Genomic DNA, 14,444 nt, shown 5'->3' on the forward strand with positions numbered 1-14,444 from the left:
TTAGATGGCTTTCTCTGTTCCTCTTTTCCTTCCTCTCTATTCCAATAATTTACAAACTAGTTGGAGAGCTTGGATGCCCCCTCTCTGTTTACACTCACTGCTTATCTCACCAGAGTGGCAACTAAAGCCTCTGGAAAAGCCAACATGCACATCCCAAGTGCTTTATCAGACCACGAGCAATTGTGATGTCCTGCTAAGGACAAGGAAGATGGAAGAACCAATACATGAGGAATGGAATCTTCCCTTTGTGATTAAGGGAATCAGAGAATAACAAGATAAGATGTTTGAAGGACGAAAGAATTCAAGTCCATGAGTTTTACAAATATCTCAACTAAGCAAAACACATTCCTCTAAGACGCCTCAAGATTCAAAATCTAAAGAGAACTTGCACTGGAGGATCTGACCTGAGGGATTAAATTCCGTGGTAGTGTTTTGGTTTTGAGACTTTAGTTGAATTAGGCAGGTCAAGACACCCAAACGAGATAATGACAAAACAGAAAATATCAACCGTGTTGTGTGAAAAATAATAGCCCACAAGATTTGCAGCTGGAGGATGGGAAAGGTTAAGGAAAGAACCATTAGCTCAAGGTCCAATGGTATGAAAACTCAGCCCTAAGTAATGTGGATGCCAGCGCTAGTTTAATCAGAAAGAGCCACCATTTGTGGTGATACAGAAGTACACTCAGCTTTTTCCAAAATTACACATCACATCTGTTTTTAGCCCTGCTTATGCCAGCCAAATTCAGGAGATCCTTAACACATCTGCCTTGTGGCACATAACATTGTTGGGCTGTCAGGACATTGCTCACGTTAATCAGTATCACAGGTGTATTGCAAGTGTTTCGTTTGACTAGCAGGACGATTTAAAGGCAATTTCATAGATATTCTTGCACTGAATACTTTTACTATACATTTACTTTCTAATGAAACAATATTATTAAAACTGAGTACACCATCCTAAATATAGTAGGGCTTTTGTCCTCTGCAATTTGAAAGTGATAAAATATTAAGTACTCTGGAATATTCCCAAGAAATCGCCTCAAAACATCTGTGTTATTAGTAGTATCAAGGAATAAAGTCAAGCTGCAACAGAGGTTATTACTGGGGACTGTCATGTCAAAGACAACTGTGACACCAATCTGACCTGGTATTTTAATGAGCAGCACTTAGACAAAAGGTAAAGCTGCAGTGATGAAATCTGTTGGATGACAGCTCCAAGCTGAGAAACCCTGCCAAGGCAGGAGGACTGGACTAACCTATGGAAAAGATCCCACAGGTTTGATGAGTAACAGCTACAGAAAAAAATTCAGTGAAAAAAAGTGGTGGGTCATTTGCCTGGAGACTAATAAAAACTTCTGCATGAAGCTGTGAGTTTTACCAGTTGGAAATGAGGAGGAAATTCTTAACAGCTGACCACAAGTGGTTGTGATACCACCACAAAACAGGCAAATGTTACTTCAGGATGTAAAAATAAAGATATTTCCAAGAGAAGTGTGCAGACAGAATAAGGATCATCTCTTCAATACTACTCTGTAAGATCTTATAATTAGACCATTTCTGACATACTGTGCAAGTAGGAGCCACTCATTTTCAGGAAAGGCAAATTCAAACCAACCAGACACAAAAATTGCACAAAGAGAGATCCTGTCTTACTGGTGTCAGTGCAAAGAACTGAACCTGCCTGGGCTGGCAAAGTGACACCCAAGAAGGGATCTCATTGTCACTTACAAAGTGGCAGAAAATGCTGCACCAAAACAAATGTAACCAAACATAACAATGATCATGGCTGGCTGGAAATGCAGATGAGATGGAAATTGGGAAGGATTATTATGAAAGGGGAAAATGTAGGAGACATTTGTTGCTCATAGGGCAGAGCTTGGGCACTTTACAAAGGGGCTTACCATATGGTTGTGAATACATCACACCAGACACAGTATGCCAGAGAGATCCCCTTTTGATTCAGTACAGACCCACAAATTAAAGACCTTGAAGGCAAATCCACCAGGCCCACCCAACAAAAATACAGATTCATTATTAATATTTCACCCTTAGGACTATGTCCCTGCAGCAAGCCCACCATGCACTGAGGCTCTCCCTGAGGGGACAAATTACAGGGGCATTTCATTACAGGTACGATATGCCCACACTCAAAATTCTTCCTGAATGGCAAGGAAAACAGGCACCACTGAACAGCAGCATAATTCCTTAGAAGACTTATGGTAAAGTGCAAGTTGATTTTTCAATCTTTTAGACCTTTCTGACCCTCAAAACAGCACCACCATTCCCCACATCACTTCTGTTTTCCTGCAATTAAGGGGGAGAGGCGATTCTTTTCAATTCCATAAATTAAATCCTGCTTGAAATGGCTTTCATACCAAATGCCTGTTATAAAAAGTGTAACTGAAACGTTTTTAGACATGGAAATGAAAGGAAAAGAAAACTTAATTATCACATGAAAATTAGTATTTTCCCTGACAATTTATTTTCCTTAGGCAAGGTTTTGCATGATTTTTAATTTCCATAATAAAATGTCACAGCTGATTCATTACATTACATTTGATTAGCATTTATCACATTTTTGGCACATTCATAGATTGATTTTGGACCAAAGCCAGAGTAGTTTTGTTTCAGAGCAATCCTGAAGTGAATGGACTGAGAACAGGCAATTTTGATCAGGAAGGGGTGAGTTTTTTCTTTTTGAGGCAAGTATTTTATAAGAGGTTTGGCTTAGGTTTAGACATTTTGTTGGGGTATTTTTTTTTTCTTTTCATTTAAATTTTGTTTGAATGTTCACTTGAATAAATTAGCTGAAAGAAAAGCATTCTCTTAAATACAGGGATTATCTGTTAGCATTATGCAGCAAGTGCTACAGGCCCTGTAATCCACTGGCAGATTTTCAAACCAAACCCTATTGATCAGACAAGCCTAAGTATCAAGAGCCACACAACTGCAACAGCAGGTTCCCTACTGGTGCTTTGGGAAGTCATTACTACAGGGGCCTCCTTGCTGGCCACACTGAAGACAAACTCCAACAGCAGCCAACCACAACAGGGAAGAAAAAAAAACAACAACAAAAAACTACCACAAAACAAAACAAACAACCCCAAACAAAAAAATTAAAAAAAAAAAAAAAACCAACCAAAAACCCAAAAAAAAGACTGGAAAGGCCCCTCAGAAGCACAGCCTGACCCAGATTTTTTGGAGATCCTGATGCCATGGAGTATCTTACCTCAACTGAATGAGTTAAAAGCATTTTTGCCACTGAAAGCCCCCCTGCCTGACAATGCAATCCCACATGGGCTTTTCACAGGTCTAATGCAGAATCAGAGGAATTCATCAGTTTAATGTTGTTCATCTCTAAGATGCTCTTGCCTCCAGAAGACAGAGTTGGGATGACCCAAGGAAGCCCAGTCTCAGTATGAGCCCTCATGGCAACAGGAACAAGCACACCTGATGAACTGAGACTAATGTTTTGTTCATTACTGAACTGTTCCCACTCCCTTGATGCTTCCTGTAACACAAAAGAATCCCGATTCAAAGTCTCAAGGAAACTACTAATCAGCAACTGTCCAGAGAAAATTTTTGTATTATTTCAAGTTTAGTCATGCTGCAAAGTACTCTTTTTTCAAAGAAAAATACTCACCTTCCTCTGAAGACACACACAAGCAGGAGCACAGAGAGGAACCCAAGCAAGAAGGAATGATAATGGAGCGAGTATTTTAGCATGCCACTGTGTGGCATGTTTAGACTCACTAAGAAAAGATTTGATTAAAAAAAGAAAGTTGGCACACACCAGATATTATAAACTAAGGTGAACTTTAAAATATATTTTTCAACTCCCATTGATATGGACCTCAGACACGGATAACTAAAATGTAACAGGATGTTCTGCAGTGAATTCCCCAGCCCTTGTGAAATGCCTGTTTGGAGCAGGACTGTATCCAGAGTAACATGTTAGTGCGGAGCGTAGAAAACGAGAAGTTTTCAGGTGATGGGGCAGGCAATGAAGCTTGGCTTCTGAAGCTTGGCCAGCTCCCCCGAAGCACTCTCACTTATCAGACACTGTACTCCCTTGACAGGTGCTGCTTCTCTTTCTGAAATAAATTGATTTGACAGGGCAGTATTAACAGTGCCCTGAGTTGTTGAGAAAGCTGCGTACAACAAGAGATCTTTGTTCATCTGCCTTGGGTAAGCTCACAGGGGCGGATATGAAAGATATTCCCGATTCACTGACTCGAGAAAAAAAAAAAAACCTCACAAAACCCCATAAAAACCTCCACATGAAACCCCTACACACTCACAATAAAACAAAACAAAACCTAAGTTAAAAAAAGAAATAGCCAAAAAGGAACAGAGTCTGCAGGAGAACATTACACAGGTGAGCAACAAGTGAAAAAACCACACTATTGGGCTAATTTTACATTTGGGGTAGCAAAACAGGAATGCAAAAACTTATTTAAGAATTACAAATGCTTAAGAACATATATGGTGTCCCACATATAGACACTTGCTATTTCCAAAGACTTAGAAGAATTATGACATACAGTTCATGTCCTGGTCAGTATAACTGCAGCACACAAACTCAGTTTGCATTTGCTAACTGTGACGCTTGCTTGGCTGCAGGCTCCTTGGCTGTGACATGGGGTCTAATAAAAAAATCTGTATTTGAGAATCAATTAAACTAAGTGAAGTTATCTCTGTTTGCCACTGGACACAAATACCTGAATAGCAAGCACCCCAGCTCACCTCCTGTGCAACAACTTGATCATGTGTTGGAAGTCTGCATACCAGCAAAATTTGGTGCTACAAGGCAGAGAGGGGTAGAGACAATCACTCTGGTTCTCTAAGCGAGAGGCATTTCTGAAAACACTGTTATTAGCAAAACCAGGGTTTAAGCTGAAAAACCACTGTGCTATCCAAAAGTAGACAAAGCCATACCTGAAGAACATCACAGGTCGGGTTCTCTTCTCAGAGCCATCTTACTAACAAAGAAAGGACACCACAAAACAGCTTTTGTTTCATCCTCTTGCAGCCATAATAGGCCCTTCTTTCATGGCTCTGCAGCTTCCTCACAGCTATAAAATGTCACCACAGCCAAGTGCTCCTCCTCTGGATGCCTCCTCGTCAGACTACATGCAGGACATTCAAAGGAACATCTGATGCTGAAGTCTCCAAATTCACCTGCCTGCCTCTTCTACAAACTAAAGGACTTGAAAACACAGAAAACCTGACACTCAGCTCTTGTCCCACAAAGCCTCTCCTTCTAAGCAAACTTAGGTTAGGTATCACAAGCCAGAATTTGAATATAAAGCGCAATGCACAGTACCTGTGGAGCTGTAAATTCATGCTAGTTATGTGCAGTAACACTGCAGGTGAGCTCCCAGGTGTTACAAGATATGCTGGAAGTATATGATGCAGGTACAATGGAGCACTGGGCTGAAGATCAGCTTAGATTTTCTGGAAGTTTGTGTTTTACTGTTTGTGTTTTACTGGTGGGGGCCAGTTTTGGTGCTTTTTTGTTTGCTTTGGGTTTAAGTTTTACATCTTATGAAAGAGACTTTTGAAAAAGATCTTTATTAATTTTAGGAGGCATTCCTTTTACTTAAATTCTTTCCCCTCTGTTCCTCTGGACTTTGCACTACTTTCCAAGGTAATAATTATTTTCATCTCTAAACATTAAAGCTGGGATAGGATGTAGCTTTACTAAACACTAATGGACTTATACCAAACTTTTTGTCATCCTTACAGAAGATTAAAATTGTACCATATTCCTAGTTTAGAAGGAATTTTATTTAGAAGGAAGTTTTTTTAACCCTCAGCTGCCTTTTCTCCCTAATGTAACTTTAACCTGTAAATCTCAATAAAGACAACAAGCTGAAATCTTTCAGGAACTTCAATACAAAAATCTAAATTGTAAAAATCTTTTGAGTTTTTTTTAAGCATTAATCTCTGCTTCAAATTAAGCTACAGGACTACAATACCACCATTTACTTCTCAAGACAAACATCCTTGGCAGGGCTTTTAATTTATATGCAATGACTTGCTATCTTTATTGATTTGCTGTAATTTTTTCATAGCACATCTGTGCAGATCCAGCCTTCCCAACTGTGTTTCACTTATAAGACTGAACAGGTTTGGACATGGATTAGTGTATTACACTACATGTATCTCCAAGTTTTTGAATTCAAGTCTGCTTTTAAAAGCAGCTGACCTTCCCTAGTGTTTGCTCTTAAACATTTTAAACAATTAGTTGAATGTTTTATTTCTTCGAGTCAGCTGTGGGCTCGATACAGCTCTGGAATCTCGACTTCAAGCAAACCCTCAAATTATCATTTGCTTTCCCCCTCTGAAATGTTCAACCATCAAAAAAATCAAATATTACAACAGAAATTACCATGTATACACTGTTACCTTGTTAAACGCTTCATTTCTGTGGGCACTTTTTCATTCGATCCTGGCAGAGCAATTCAATTACAGGAGAGTGAACAATATCACTGACAAACACTATGGGCACAGTTAAAATGAGCCAAGGCTGAAGCTCTTCCCTCAGGCTGCAATCATTTATTCTGGAGTCCCATTTATTTCAACTACAGGGGGGTGATTTTAAATAATTGGCTTCAACAAGACAGAAGTAATTTTAAGCAGAAGTTCCTCCAGAAAAGGAACCAAAGTTCCCACATTTAACATCTCTTTTAGACAAATCATGAAGATTAACCTTTAGAGTTATGCAAAGCAGCATTTAAAGAGACACTTTTCTGAAGCACTGCTTCTTAACGGAAAACCACCACTTTTTACAAGCTTCCAAAAAAACCCAACCCAAAAAAAAAAAAAACCCAAACAAAAAAACCCAACAAAAACCAAAATACCAACCCCCCTCCCCCCCCCAAAAAAAAACAAAACCAAAACAAAACAAAAAAAAAACCCAAACATGGTTTCAGATCGCCACAATTCCAATTCCAAACCACTCTCTAGCCAAAAGAAAAGTAATTTACAAACAATATCTATCTGAAAACAGGTTTTGTTAAAAACTACCTAAAAGCACTACTTCCTATCACAAGTGCATTTGTTACTGTTATCCACATGCTACCAAGTGCCCTGGCCATACTAACACTCCAGAAGTCCAAACTGCTGCTTGAAAATGCCTCAAGTTATTATTTTCCTTTCCAGAAGTTGCCCTTTCTCCAGAGGCACACTGCTTTTTCTCCTGACTCTCTGGCAGGCATACATTATACATGAAATTCCCTCTTCCAGCTCTTTGTCCTTAGAAACACACATCACCCATTGCACATCTATGGACAGGAAGGTGGGACTGCCTTCCCCTGCACTGGAAAACAAAGTTGAGCAGTGAGCAGCAAGGCCAACAAGCTGTGGCCTGCAAATTCACACCTGGGACCCTTCTTCAGTCCCACCACCCTGGCTGCTGCTTCCTCACAACCCCAACACCCTGCCAGCCAAGCGACAGCCCCTGCAGGCTGGGTGCTGCCTAGCAGAATGCTGGAACAGTTATAACCCACCCTGCACTAATGTAGAGATTTTTCTCTTCCACCTGCTTATTTTCACAGAACTTATAGGGAATTAGTATTTGCAACTTTATTCTTTTCAGCAGAGAGCTAAAAACTAACAATGGTTTAGACTAAACTAAAGGTGGAAGAAATGAAAGAAGATGGTGGAAGGACTAATAAGAATCTGATCACTAGTCTCATTTATTGATAGGAAACCAGGCCATCCAATTCTGATTCTGATCATAGTTCCTTATTTATTTTTACCCACATTAAAATACTTTTCCATTAAGAGGAAATCCTGAATTACAACTACATAATGAGAACTCTTAAAGAAACAATTCTCAACACAGAGTGGAGGCTTGGTCTGCAGCCAACGAATACTGTTCTCATTTAGCAGGTATTTAAAATTACTACAAACATTTTGCTTAACATTACAGCAGCACTACAAACTTCCTTATCCAGCAAGGGAACAGATGAAAGGTTAGCATTCAGAAGCTCTGCACTATACCGAATTCCACCAAAAGCATGACTAATTCAAGCTGTGGTTTATTATTTCCTATAGCACTTCTATATCTAAATAAAGCAATTTTCTGCCACAGCTAAAAATATTTTGACTCCAAAATTCTATCTCACTATCTCCACCTGGAAGAAGGCAGTCTCCAAACCTACCTCCCTCACACTCAATGCTCACAGAACCCTCATATCACACTGTCTTTCTAGACACCTAGGAGAGCCTCATGATTTTGCTGGCAGTTTTCTTCTCCCCAGAGCCTGCAGCTCTGGGGTTTGCTTTTTTGGCTGGATTTTTTTGTTGTTGTCAATTAGGTATTTTTTTCCCTTTGGAGCGCACATTAACTTGTTCAGTACCTAGTGAAAACTACTTGATCTACAAAAAGTATTCCTGTGCAGCTTGTGGCAAATCTTGAATGCAAAGGTTTATAACAAGCCTGCCTTTTTCTTTTTTTTTTTTTTCCTTCTTTACCTCCTTGATTTTAAAGAATTGTCCAGACTCCAAATTCCAAGGTTTTAATGGACTACAATCCCCAGAATATTTTTTTCAGACACTGAGCATTGTATAGCATATTGGTCAACATGTTTGAGGCTGGAGAATGGTACTCATACAAGGAAAAGATAAAACCCCCAAAACTTAAAGAACACAGTGCTGTAATAGATATTTAAACACCAAGAAAAAAGTAATCTAAACGCTGAAGAGCTTCTGCGTGGTTTTGTTTATGCTTTATTTACCATATCTATGACTGCATCTGAAATCCAAACCGAGTGAAAAATGAATGGAATTCTGCAACTCATAAAATGAAGTAGTTGCCTCAATACCAATGATCACTTCTCATTGTAACACAACCAGATATGCCACCATTATTACCAGATCAGAGGCAGGATTATATTGATTTTTCTCCAGTATGAAAACAAGCTACTGAAGAGGTGCCCCTACTTTTTTGTTCCCAAAATTCCATGGGAAAAAAAAAACCTGGCAAACCTGGGGGGAACACCCCAAACAGCACTGCAGTACCTAGCAAGCCTTTAATGGGAGCAGTTTGACTTTTAGATAAATATAAGTGAAACAAACCTACCAAATAAAAGAAAACAACAAACCCTTACTCATACAGTGAATTCCGTTTTGTCTAAAAAAGCAAAAAAAGAGATTTTGTCTAAAAAGCAAAGAGATTTGTTGATGGTGAAACAAAATACCTGGTTCTTTACAGAAGGAGTTTTCAAATAATCACAGAATCCTTAGAGCTGGAAGGAATACCCTCAAGTTCCTCTAATCCAAGGCTCCTGCTCAAGTGGAGTCATCTGCGGCAAGTCACCCGGCACTGTGTCCAGCCTGGTTTTGAGTACACCCATAGACGGGAACCAAAATGTCTCTAGACTACTCCTTCCAGTATTTGATCACCCTCACTGGGAAAACGCAAGTTCAGAACTCTCTTTGGTTAAGAGCCTACAAAATCAGCTGGGTCTAGAAGGTCTCATCATTCACACAGATTTTTGATGCATGGGATTTTTGCTCCTATTCTTTTTGATAAAAGTCTCCAGAAAAGACTTTGGGCTGACACATAAGTGCAGAAGTAGTGCAGTGCTCCACAGGATGTCCAAATCGTCTTTCATTACTAACCAAGGATATCCAGCTCTTTGCTTACTGACCACCATCCCCTTCTAACAACCTGGGAGAGCACCTTGTCTCTTTCCTGAGAAAAGGTACTTTAACAAGTATGAATCTCAAGTTTCTGAAAATACTGACTCTCCTTGACAGCACCAAACACTGAAGATTGTGGGAGAAGAGACTCAAACTTGCAACCAGGAACCAAAGGCACAAAAAAGAAATCAAACTACTTCACTGTTCCCTTTGTGAAAACAGTCCTATTTCACTGTCAACTTTGAAAGCTTTATGGAATAGAAACAAGAAGAGGAAGGAGAAAACACTAAAGGTGACATTTTTAGAAACAGGTAAAGTGTACATAAATCCTTCAAATGCTGTATGGGATTATGCTAACTCTGAGAAACAATTAAATCACTCTGTGCATTCACAGAGCAACAGGTAAGAGAGCATTCTGATCCCTCCATACTGGAGAAAGGTAAAGGTATTTTGGTGAGAAAACCCTTCATTACTGTCCAGAAGAAACAAAGCAAAACTAATCAGAAAGTTCAACTGCTCCACAGGTTGAATGACTGAAGGCAGGGCACCTAAAAATGTGTGAGTCATGGTAGCAAACAACAGCCCTGCTTAAAATACTTTCTAATACATAGCAGCACACATTCAATGTGTATTTCAGACTATCATCAATTTCAAAACATTATCATTTAAACACTATGAAGTAGAAAACATCTCCTATATTGCTTTCTTGAATGAAAAAACATACAACTAAAACCTTCTGTTCGCTCTTCTTTCTGAATTCAGGCTACGACTTCATAAACACTGTCAAACTGGCACGTCACTACAACATGATTTTACGCCTTAAAGTGGTTTCTGGTGAGCTAAACAATAAAAAGAGTTGATGCAGAACGACAGCTAATGCACTTGTTTTGAATAAAATCTGGTGGCTCAAATCCCTTTTAGAACCAACAATCAAATTAAGTTTTCAGCTCTTATGATGTTAGGTACTGAATTCAGAGTGAAGTTTCTAAGCCCCGCATATTTTGGTTAACTAATCAGGAATTATTCAAAATACTGACTAATGTCAACTAAATATTGCTTCAAAGTTCAAATTTTATTTAATGCAAATGCCTCTTAATTAATAGTGGCACTTATTCTCCAGGAAAACTCTTTAGAATTAGTATTTTTACAATTAAATTGTTTTTGATAGCCAAAATATATTGCTGGTCCTAATATTAGTGCTTAAGAATTTCCACCAAGGTTTCTACCAATTTGTTCCTTGAGTATTACATTACAAACTATGTGTCTAAACATTTAAATTTTAAAGCAGCTTCCTTCAAAATATTATCTGATGGCTGTAGAAAAATGTTGGCTGTTCGACAGCTTTTATATTTTTCATTCTTTTTTCAACTCAAATCACAACAGGATTTAGCCATCTGTGGAAAAGGGATGGAGAGCACTCAGAGTTTGTATGCTGTCATTTAGAATTAGGGTTGATGTATTACCTCTGTCACAGCCCAGTGGTGTAAAAACTGGTCCAGATCAGTTAGGTAAAGACGGATAGGTGAAAGCTGTGTCTGGCTAATGTGTGGTTTTCCTCTAATGCCCTGGAGACTAGTCAGCTCCTCTCTTGAAAACCCTGGGGAAGAAGAAGCAGTACAACAGTATCACAAAACAAGCCAAACAGTGTTCTACTTCAACAGCATCATTCACAAACACTGTCTTTTACACTATATCAACATAATTTTTTCTTAAAAGCTCTTGCTTGGTTTAATAAACTGAGTATATCAAAGTACAAATTTTGACTTTTGACAGAAAATAAAAATATTTTTAAATCCAATAACACTACAAAGTGATACAAAAAACTTTAAGAGGCCAGTGTTAAGCTATTTTCAATACATGTATCTTTAAAAAAATAACAAAAATTGGTATAATGCAAACTACTTCATGTGCTCACAATAACTCAGTAATAAGTAATATAACCTCAGGGTAAAAAAAAGTATAATTTGGCAGACAGGTATTAGATGTTTTAGTAAAACAGTATGACCACTCCACAAGAGTTACTTGGGCTTTGCTTTCATTTTCTCTGCTATCAGTTTAGCACTCTTTTTACCATTTTAGGAAAAAAAAGGTAATTTTCAAAAACAAAGTAGATGAACATTATAAATAACCAAGGTGATAAAGAAAGCACACTACTTTTTACCACAGCACAAGTTAGTGGGAGTTACTTCTCAGCAATATTACACCATTTTAAGCATTGTAACTTCCCAAAGTTGCATCACCACAGAATGCAACTATTTTTATAGCTGAGTAAGAACAGAGTAGCAGAAGTAGCTCTGCTCACACACTGACCTTGGCCAGCCCACTTTAATGTACTTTGATTACTTTATTCTGATGGAATGTTTTTAAGAGCGTAAGCACGTTCATAGGAAATCCCAGAGGCACTCATTTTTATTGTTATGAGCCAAAAAAAGGCATTTACTTCAAGCTAGGAAAAAAAAACTTGTCTATGTCATATGCTAAATTTAGGTTTTCCTCATACTTTCCTGAAAAAGTTGCTAGAATTAAAAAAAAAGTATGCAAATATCCAGCCCAAATGGAAAAGTGTAAAAGTAGAGTGTAAAAATCAGATCAAAAAAATAAAATCTCATGTCAAAAATATATAACAAGATTAGAATTACTTTCAGGAAGTACTTATTAAACCATTTACTCGAAATTAAATTCAGTAATTGACTATCAAAACAAATTTCATTTTGTTAATTCTGAATTATTACATTCATATGGATTACCTATAAGGGTTGAAAACAAGAAGCTGAAATAGTCCACATCATTCACTGAATTATCCTGCACTTGGCACTTCCAGCCTGCAAAGGATGATCTACACAAAACCAATAGCAGACAGTTTATTAAAAGCCATATAATTAAGAATTCACAACCTACCAGCACAATACAATCAATCAGCATGCCTAAATTGCTACAGTTTTAGCATTCCTGTTTCTAATTGTTGTTAGAATAGCATTTTAAATAGCTTCAAAACCAGAACGAGCTCTTTTAAAGACAAGACACAATGAACTTTGTATTCCTGCATGGCCATAGGTTGCTCAGATGAGATGCTTAAATTAACTGAGATAGCAATTTTTCATTAATACTGGTATAATCTTCAGCACAGTGATGACACCGTAAATTGAACTAATTTTGTTTCCCCAACTTGGTAAAAGTCTTTTTATTACAACTGCTGGGCTATATTTTTAATCATATCCACTACTATTTATACACAAGCAACAAACCCCATCTGAAATCAATCTCAGCATCTCTTTCAGAACTGCTGAAACTATTAAACACAGCTAAGTCAAAAAGTTAGCTGGAGATTTAGAACACAAAAAGGAGCAATATGCAAAGACAGGAGCAAACCCGTTATCATAGCTGCCTGACACTTTCCATCTCAAGGGCAATCTGGAACAAGTGGAGCACCAGCCTGCTTGGGTGGCTCAAATTAGAAGCCAGTGCTTGGGGAAACTCGGAGCAAACAGACACCAGTGACCACCTAATGGCAGAGTCTGGCCCATGTGCCAGTGCTGAACCAGGAGGAAGCCAGGAGCTGGGAACAAGGACATCTCACACATGTTTTCCTCACAAGGCTGCAGCTCAGACCCACATCACTTTATACAAAAATGCATATTATTCAAATTGCCTTGTATGCTGCTTTTGGCACAGGCACTGCAGACTATGGATCTTTGCTGTAAGAGATTGCTGCTTTCCACTCTTACAATCTTGTGAAATTTCAGGGCTTCTGAATTCAATTTTCCAAGCCAACTATCTGCCTCAGATCATTTTTTTCCCCTAATTTCTCTGTGCCAACAGCCAAAATGGCTTAGCTCATGGGTAACAAAATTCTGGAGAGCTTGTTATGCAGGAATTTTTTACAGCTCCGTGCTTTGGGAGCAAAAATATCAAATTTGGAATACTTTTGTGCCAGGCATATACATTTTGCCACCTACAAAAATCCATCCATATTTCAGCATCCACAAAAATGACAGCTAGAATATGCACGTGTCTGGAGTTATTAGAAAAGAAAGGAGAAAAAGCCAGGAATTTCAGAATTTCTTTAAATTAAAGAAAAATTTCAAGATTCCATCAGACTACCATGTAGAATATAGTTAATTCTAGGGAGGCAAAAACCATGGGTGAGAGAGCACAAAATAAGGCTTTATTAAATAAAGCTCCCGTTTCACACTGAATTCTTAATGCTTGGCAGCAGGGATTTGCCATATTTCAGGTGATGCAGTGACTCTGCAAGTGCAGGCAGCTCTGTGTGCTCCCCTCTGGTTCCTAGCAGGCCTTTGGTCCTGCCCTGAGGCCTGGCTCACTACTTCCTTTTCTTAACCCACTGTCCCTCAATCCCTCCCCAGACCTAAGGCTGCTACTTGGCTGCCAAGTTCTCCCAGGACAAATCCCTTGGCCACGGCCAATGGTCTCCCAGGAGAATGGTGAATTTTTTCCATCCTTCCAAGTAGGTCCCAGTCCCATTCATTACAGCATGGACGAAACTTCACACATATTCAACTAAATCAGCAAGAGCTCTTGCCACTACTTCCCTCCAAAAGGTGGATATTCACACAGGAATCAGATCCATACACCAGAAGAGAGAGTTAAATTCATGTCCTATTCAGCACAGCAGAAGAACCTCCCTAAATCTGATGCAGAGAGACCATGATTCTGACTTGAGGTCACTCTTTTTACCAAAATAAGCATTGAGGAGCATGGAGAGAGATTCAAGAGTGTTTAGCACTTGCTAGACTAGACACAGAAATTCAAACTGATGCAACCAATGA

The 14,444-nt window shown here is 38.7% G+C and overlaps 1 protein-coding gene across 2 annotated transcripts in view; it reads right to left on the minus strand.

The window, feature by feature from the left end:
* The window catches only part of TEX10 (testis expressed 10), a 55,959-nt gene that overhangs the window by 5,443 nt on the left and 36,072 nt on the right, over nt 1–14,444 (minus strand). For both annotated transcript variants that reach the window (XM_068194389.1, XM_068194382.1), the window contains exons 12-13: nt 12,402–12,490; nt 11,118–11,251 (exon numbers count right to left, since the gene is read on the minus strand). In XM_068194389.1, coding sequence (XP_068050490.1) covers nt 11,118–11,251; nt 12,402–12,490 — 223 coding nt within the window. The remainder of the gene's footprint in view (nt 1–11,117; nt 11,252–12,401; nt 12,491–14,444) is intronic.

The sequence above is a fragment of the Anomalospiza imberbis genome, chromosome 1 (assembly GCF_031753505.1).
Source record: "Anomalospiza imberbis isolate Cuckoo-Finch-1a 21T00152 chromosome 1, ASM3175350v1, whole genome shotgun sequence".
Classification (NCBI taxonomy): domain Eukaryota; kingdom Metazoa; phylum Chordata; class Aves; order Passeriformes; family Viduidae; genus Anomalospiza; species Anomalospiza imberbis.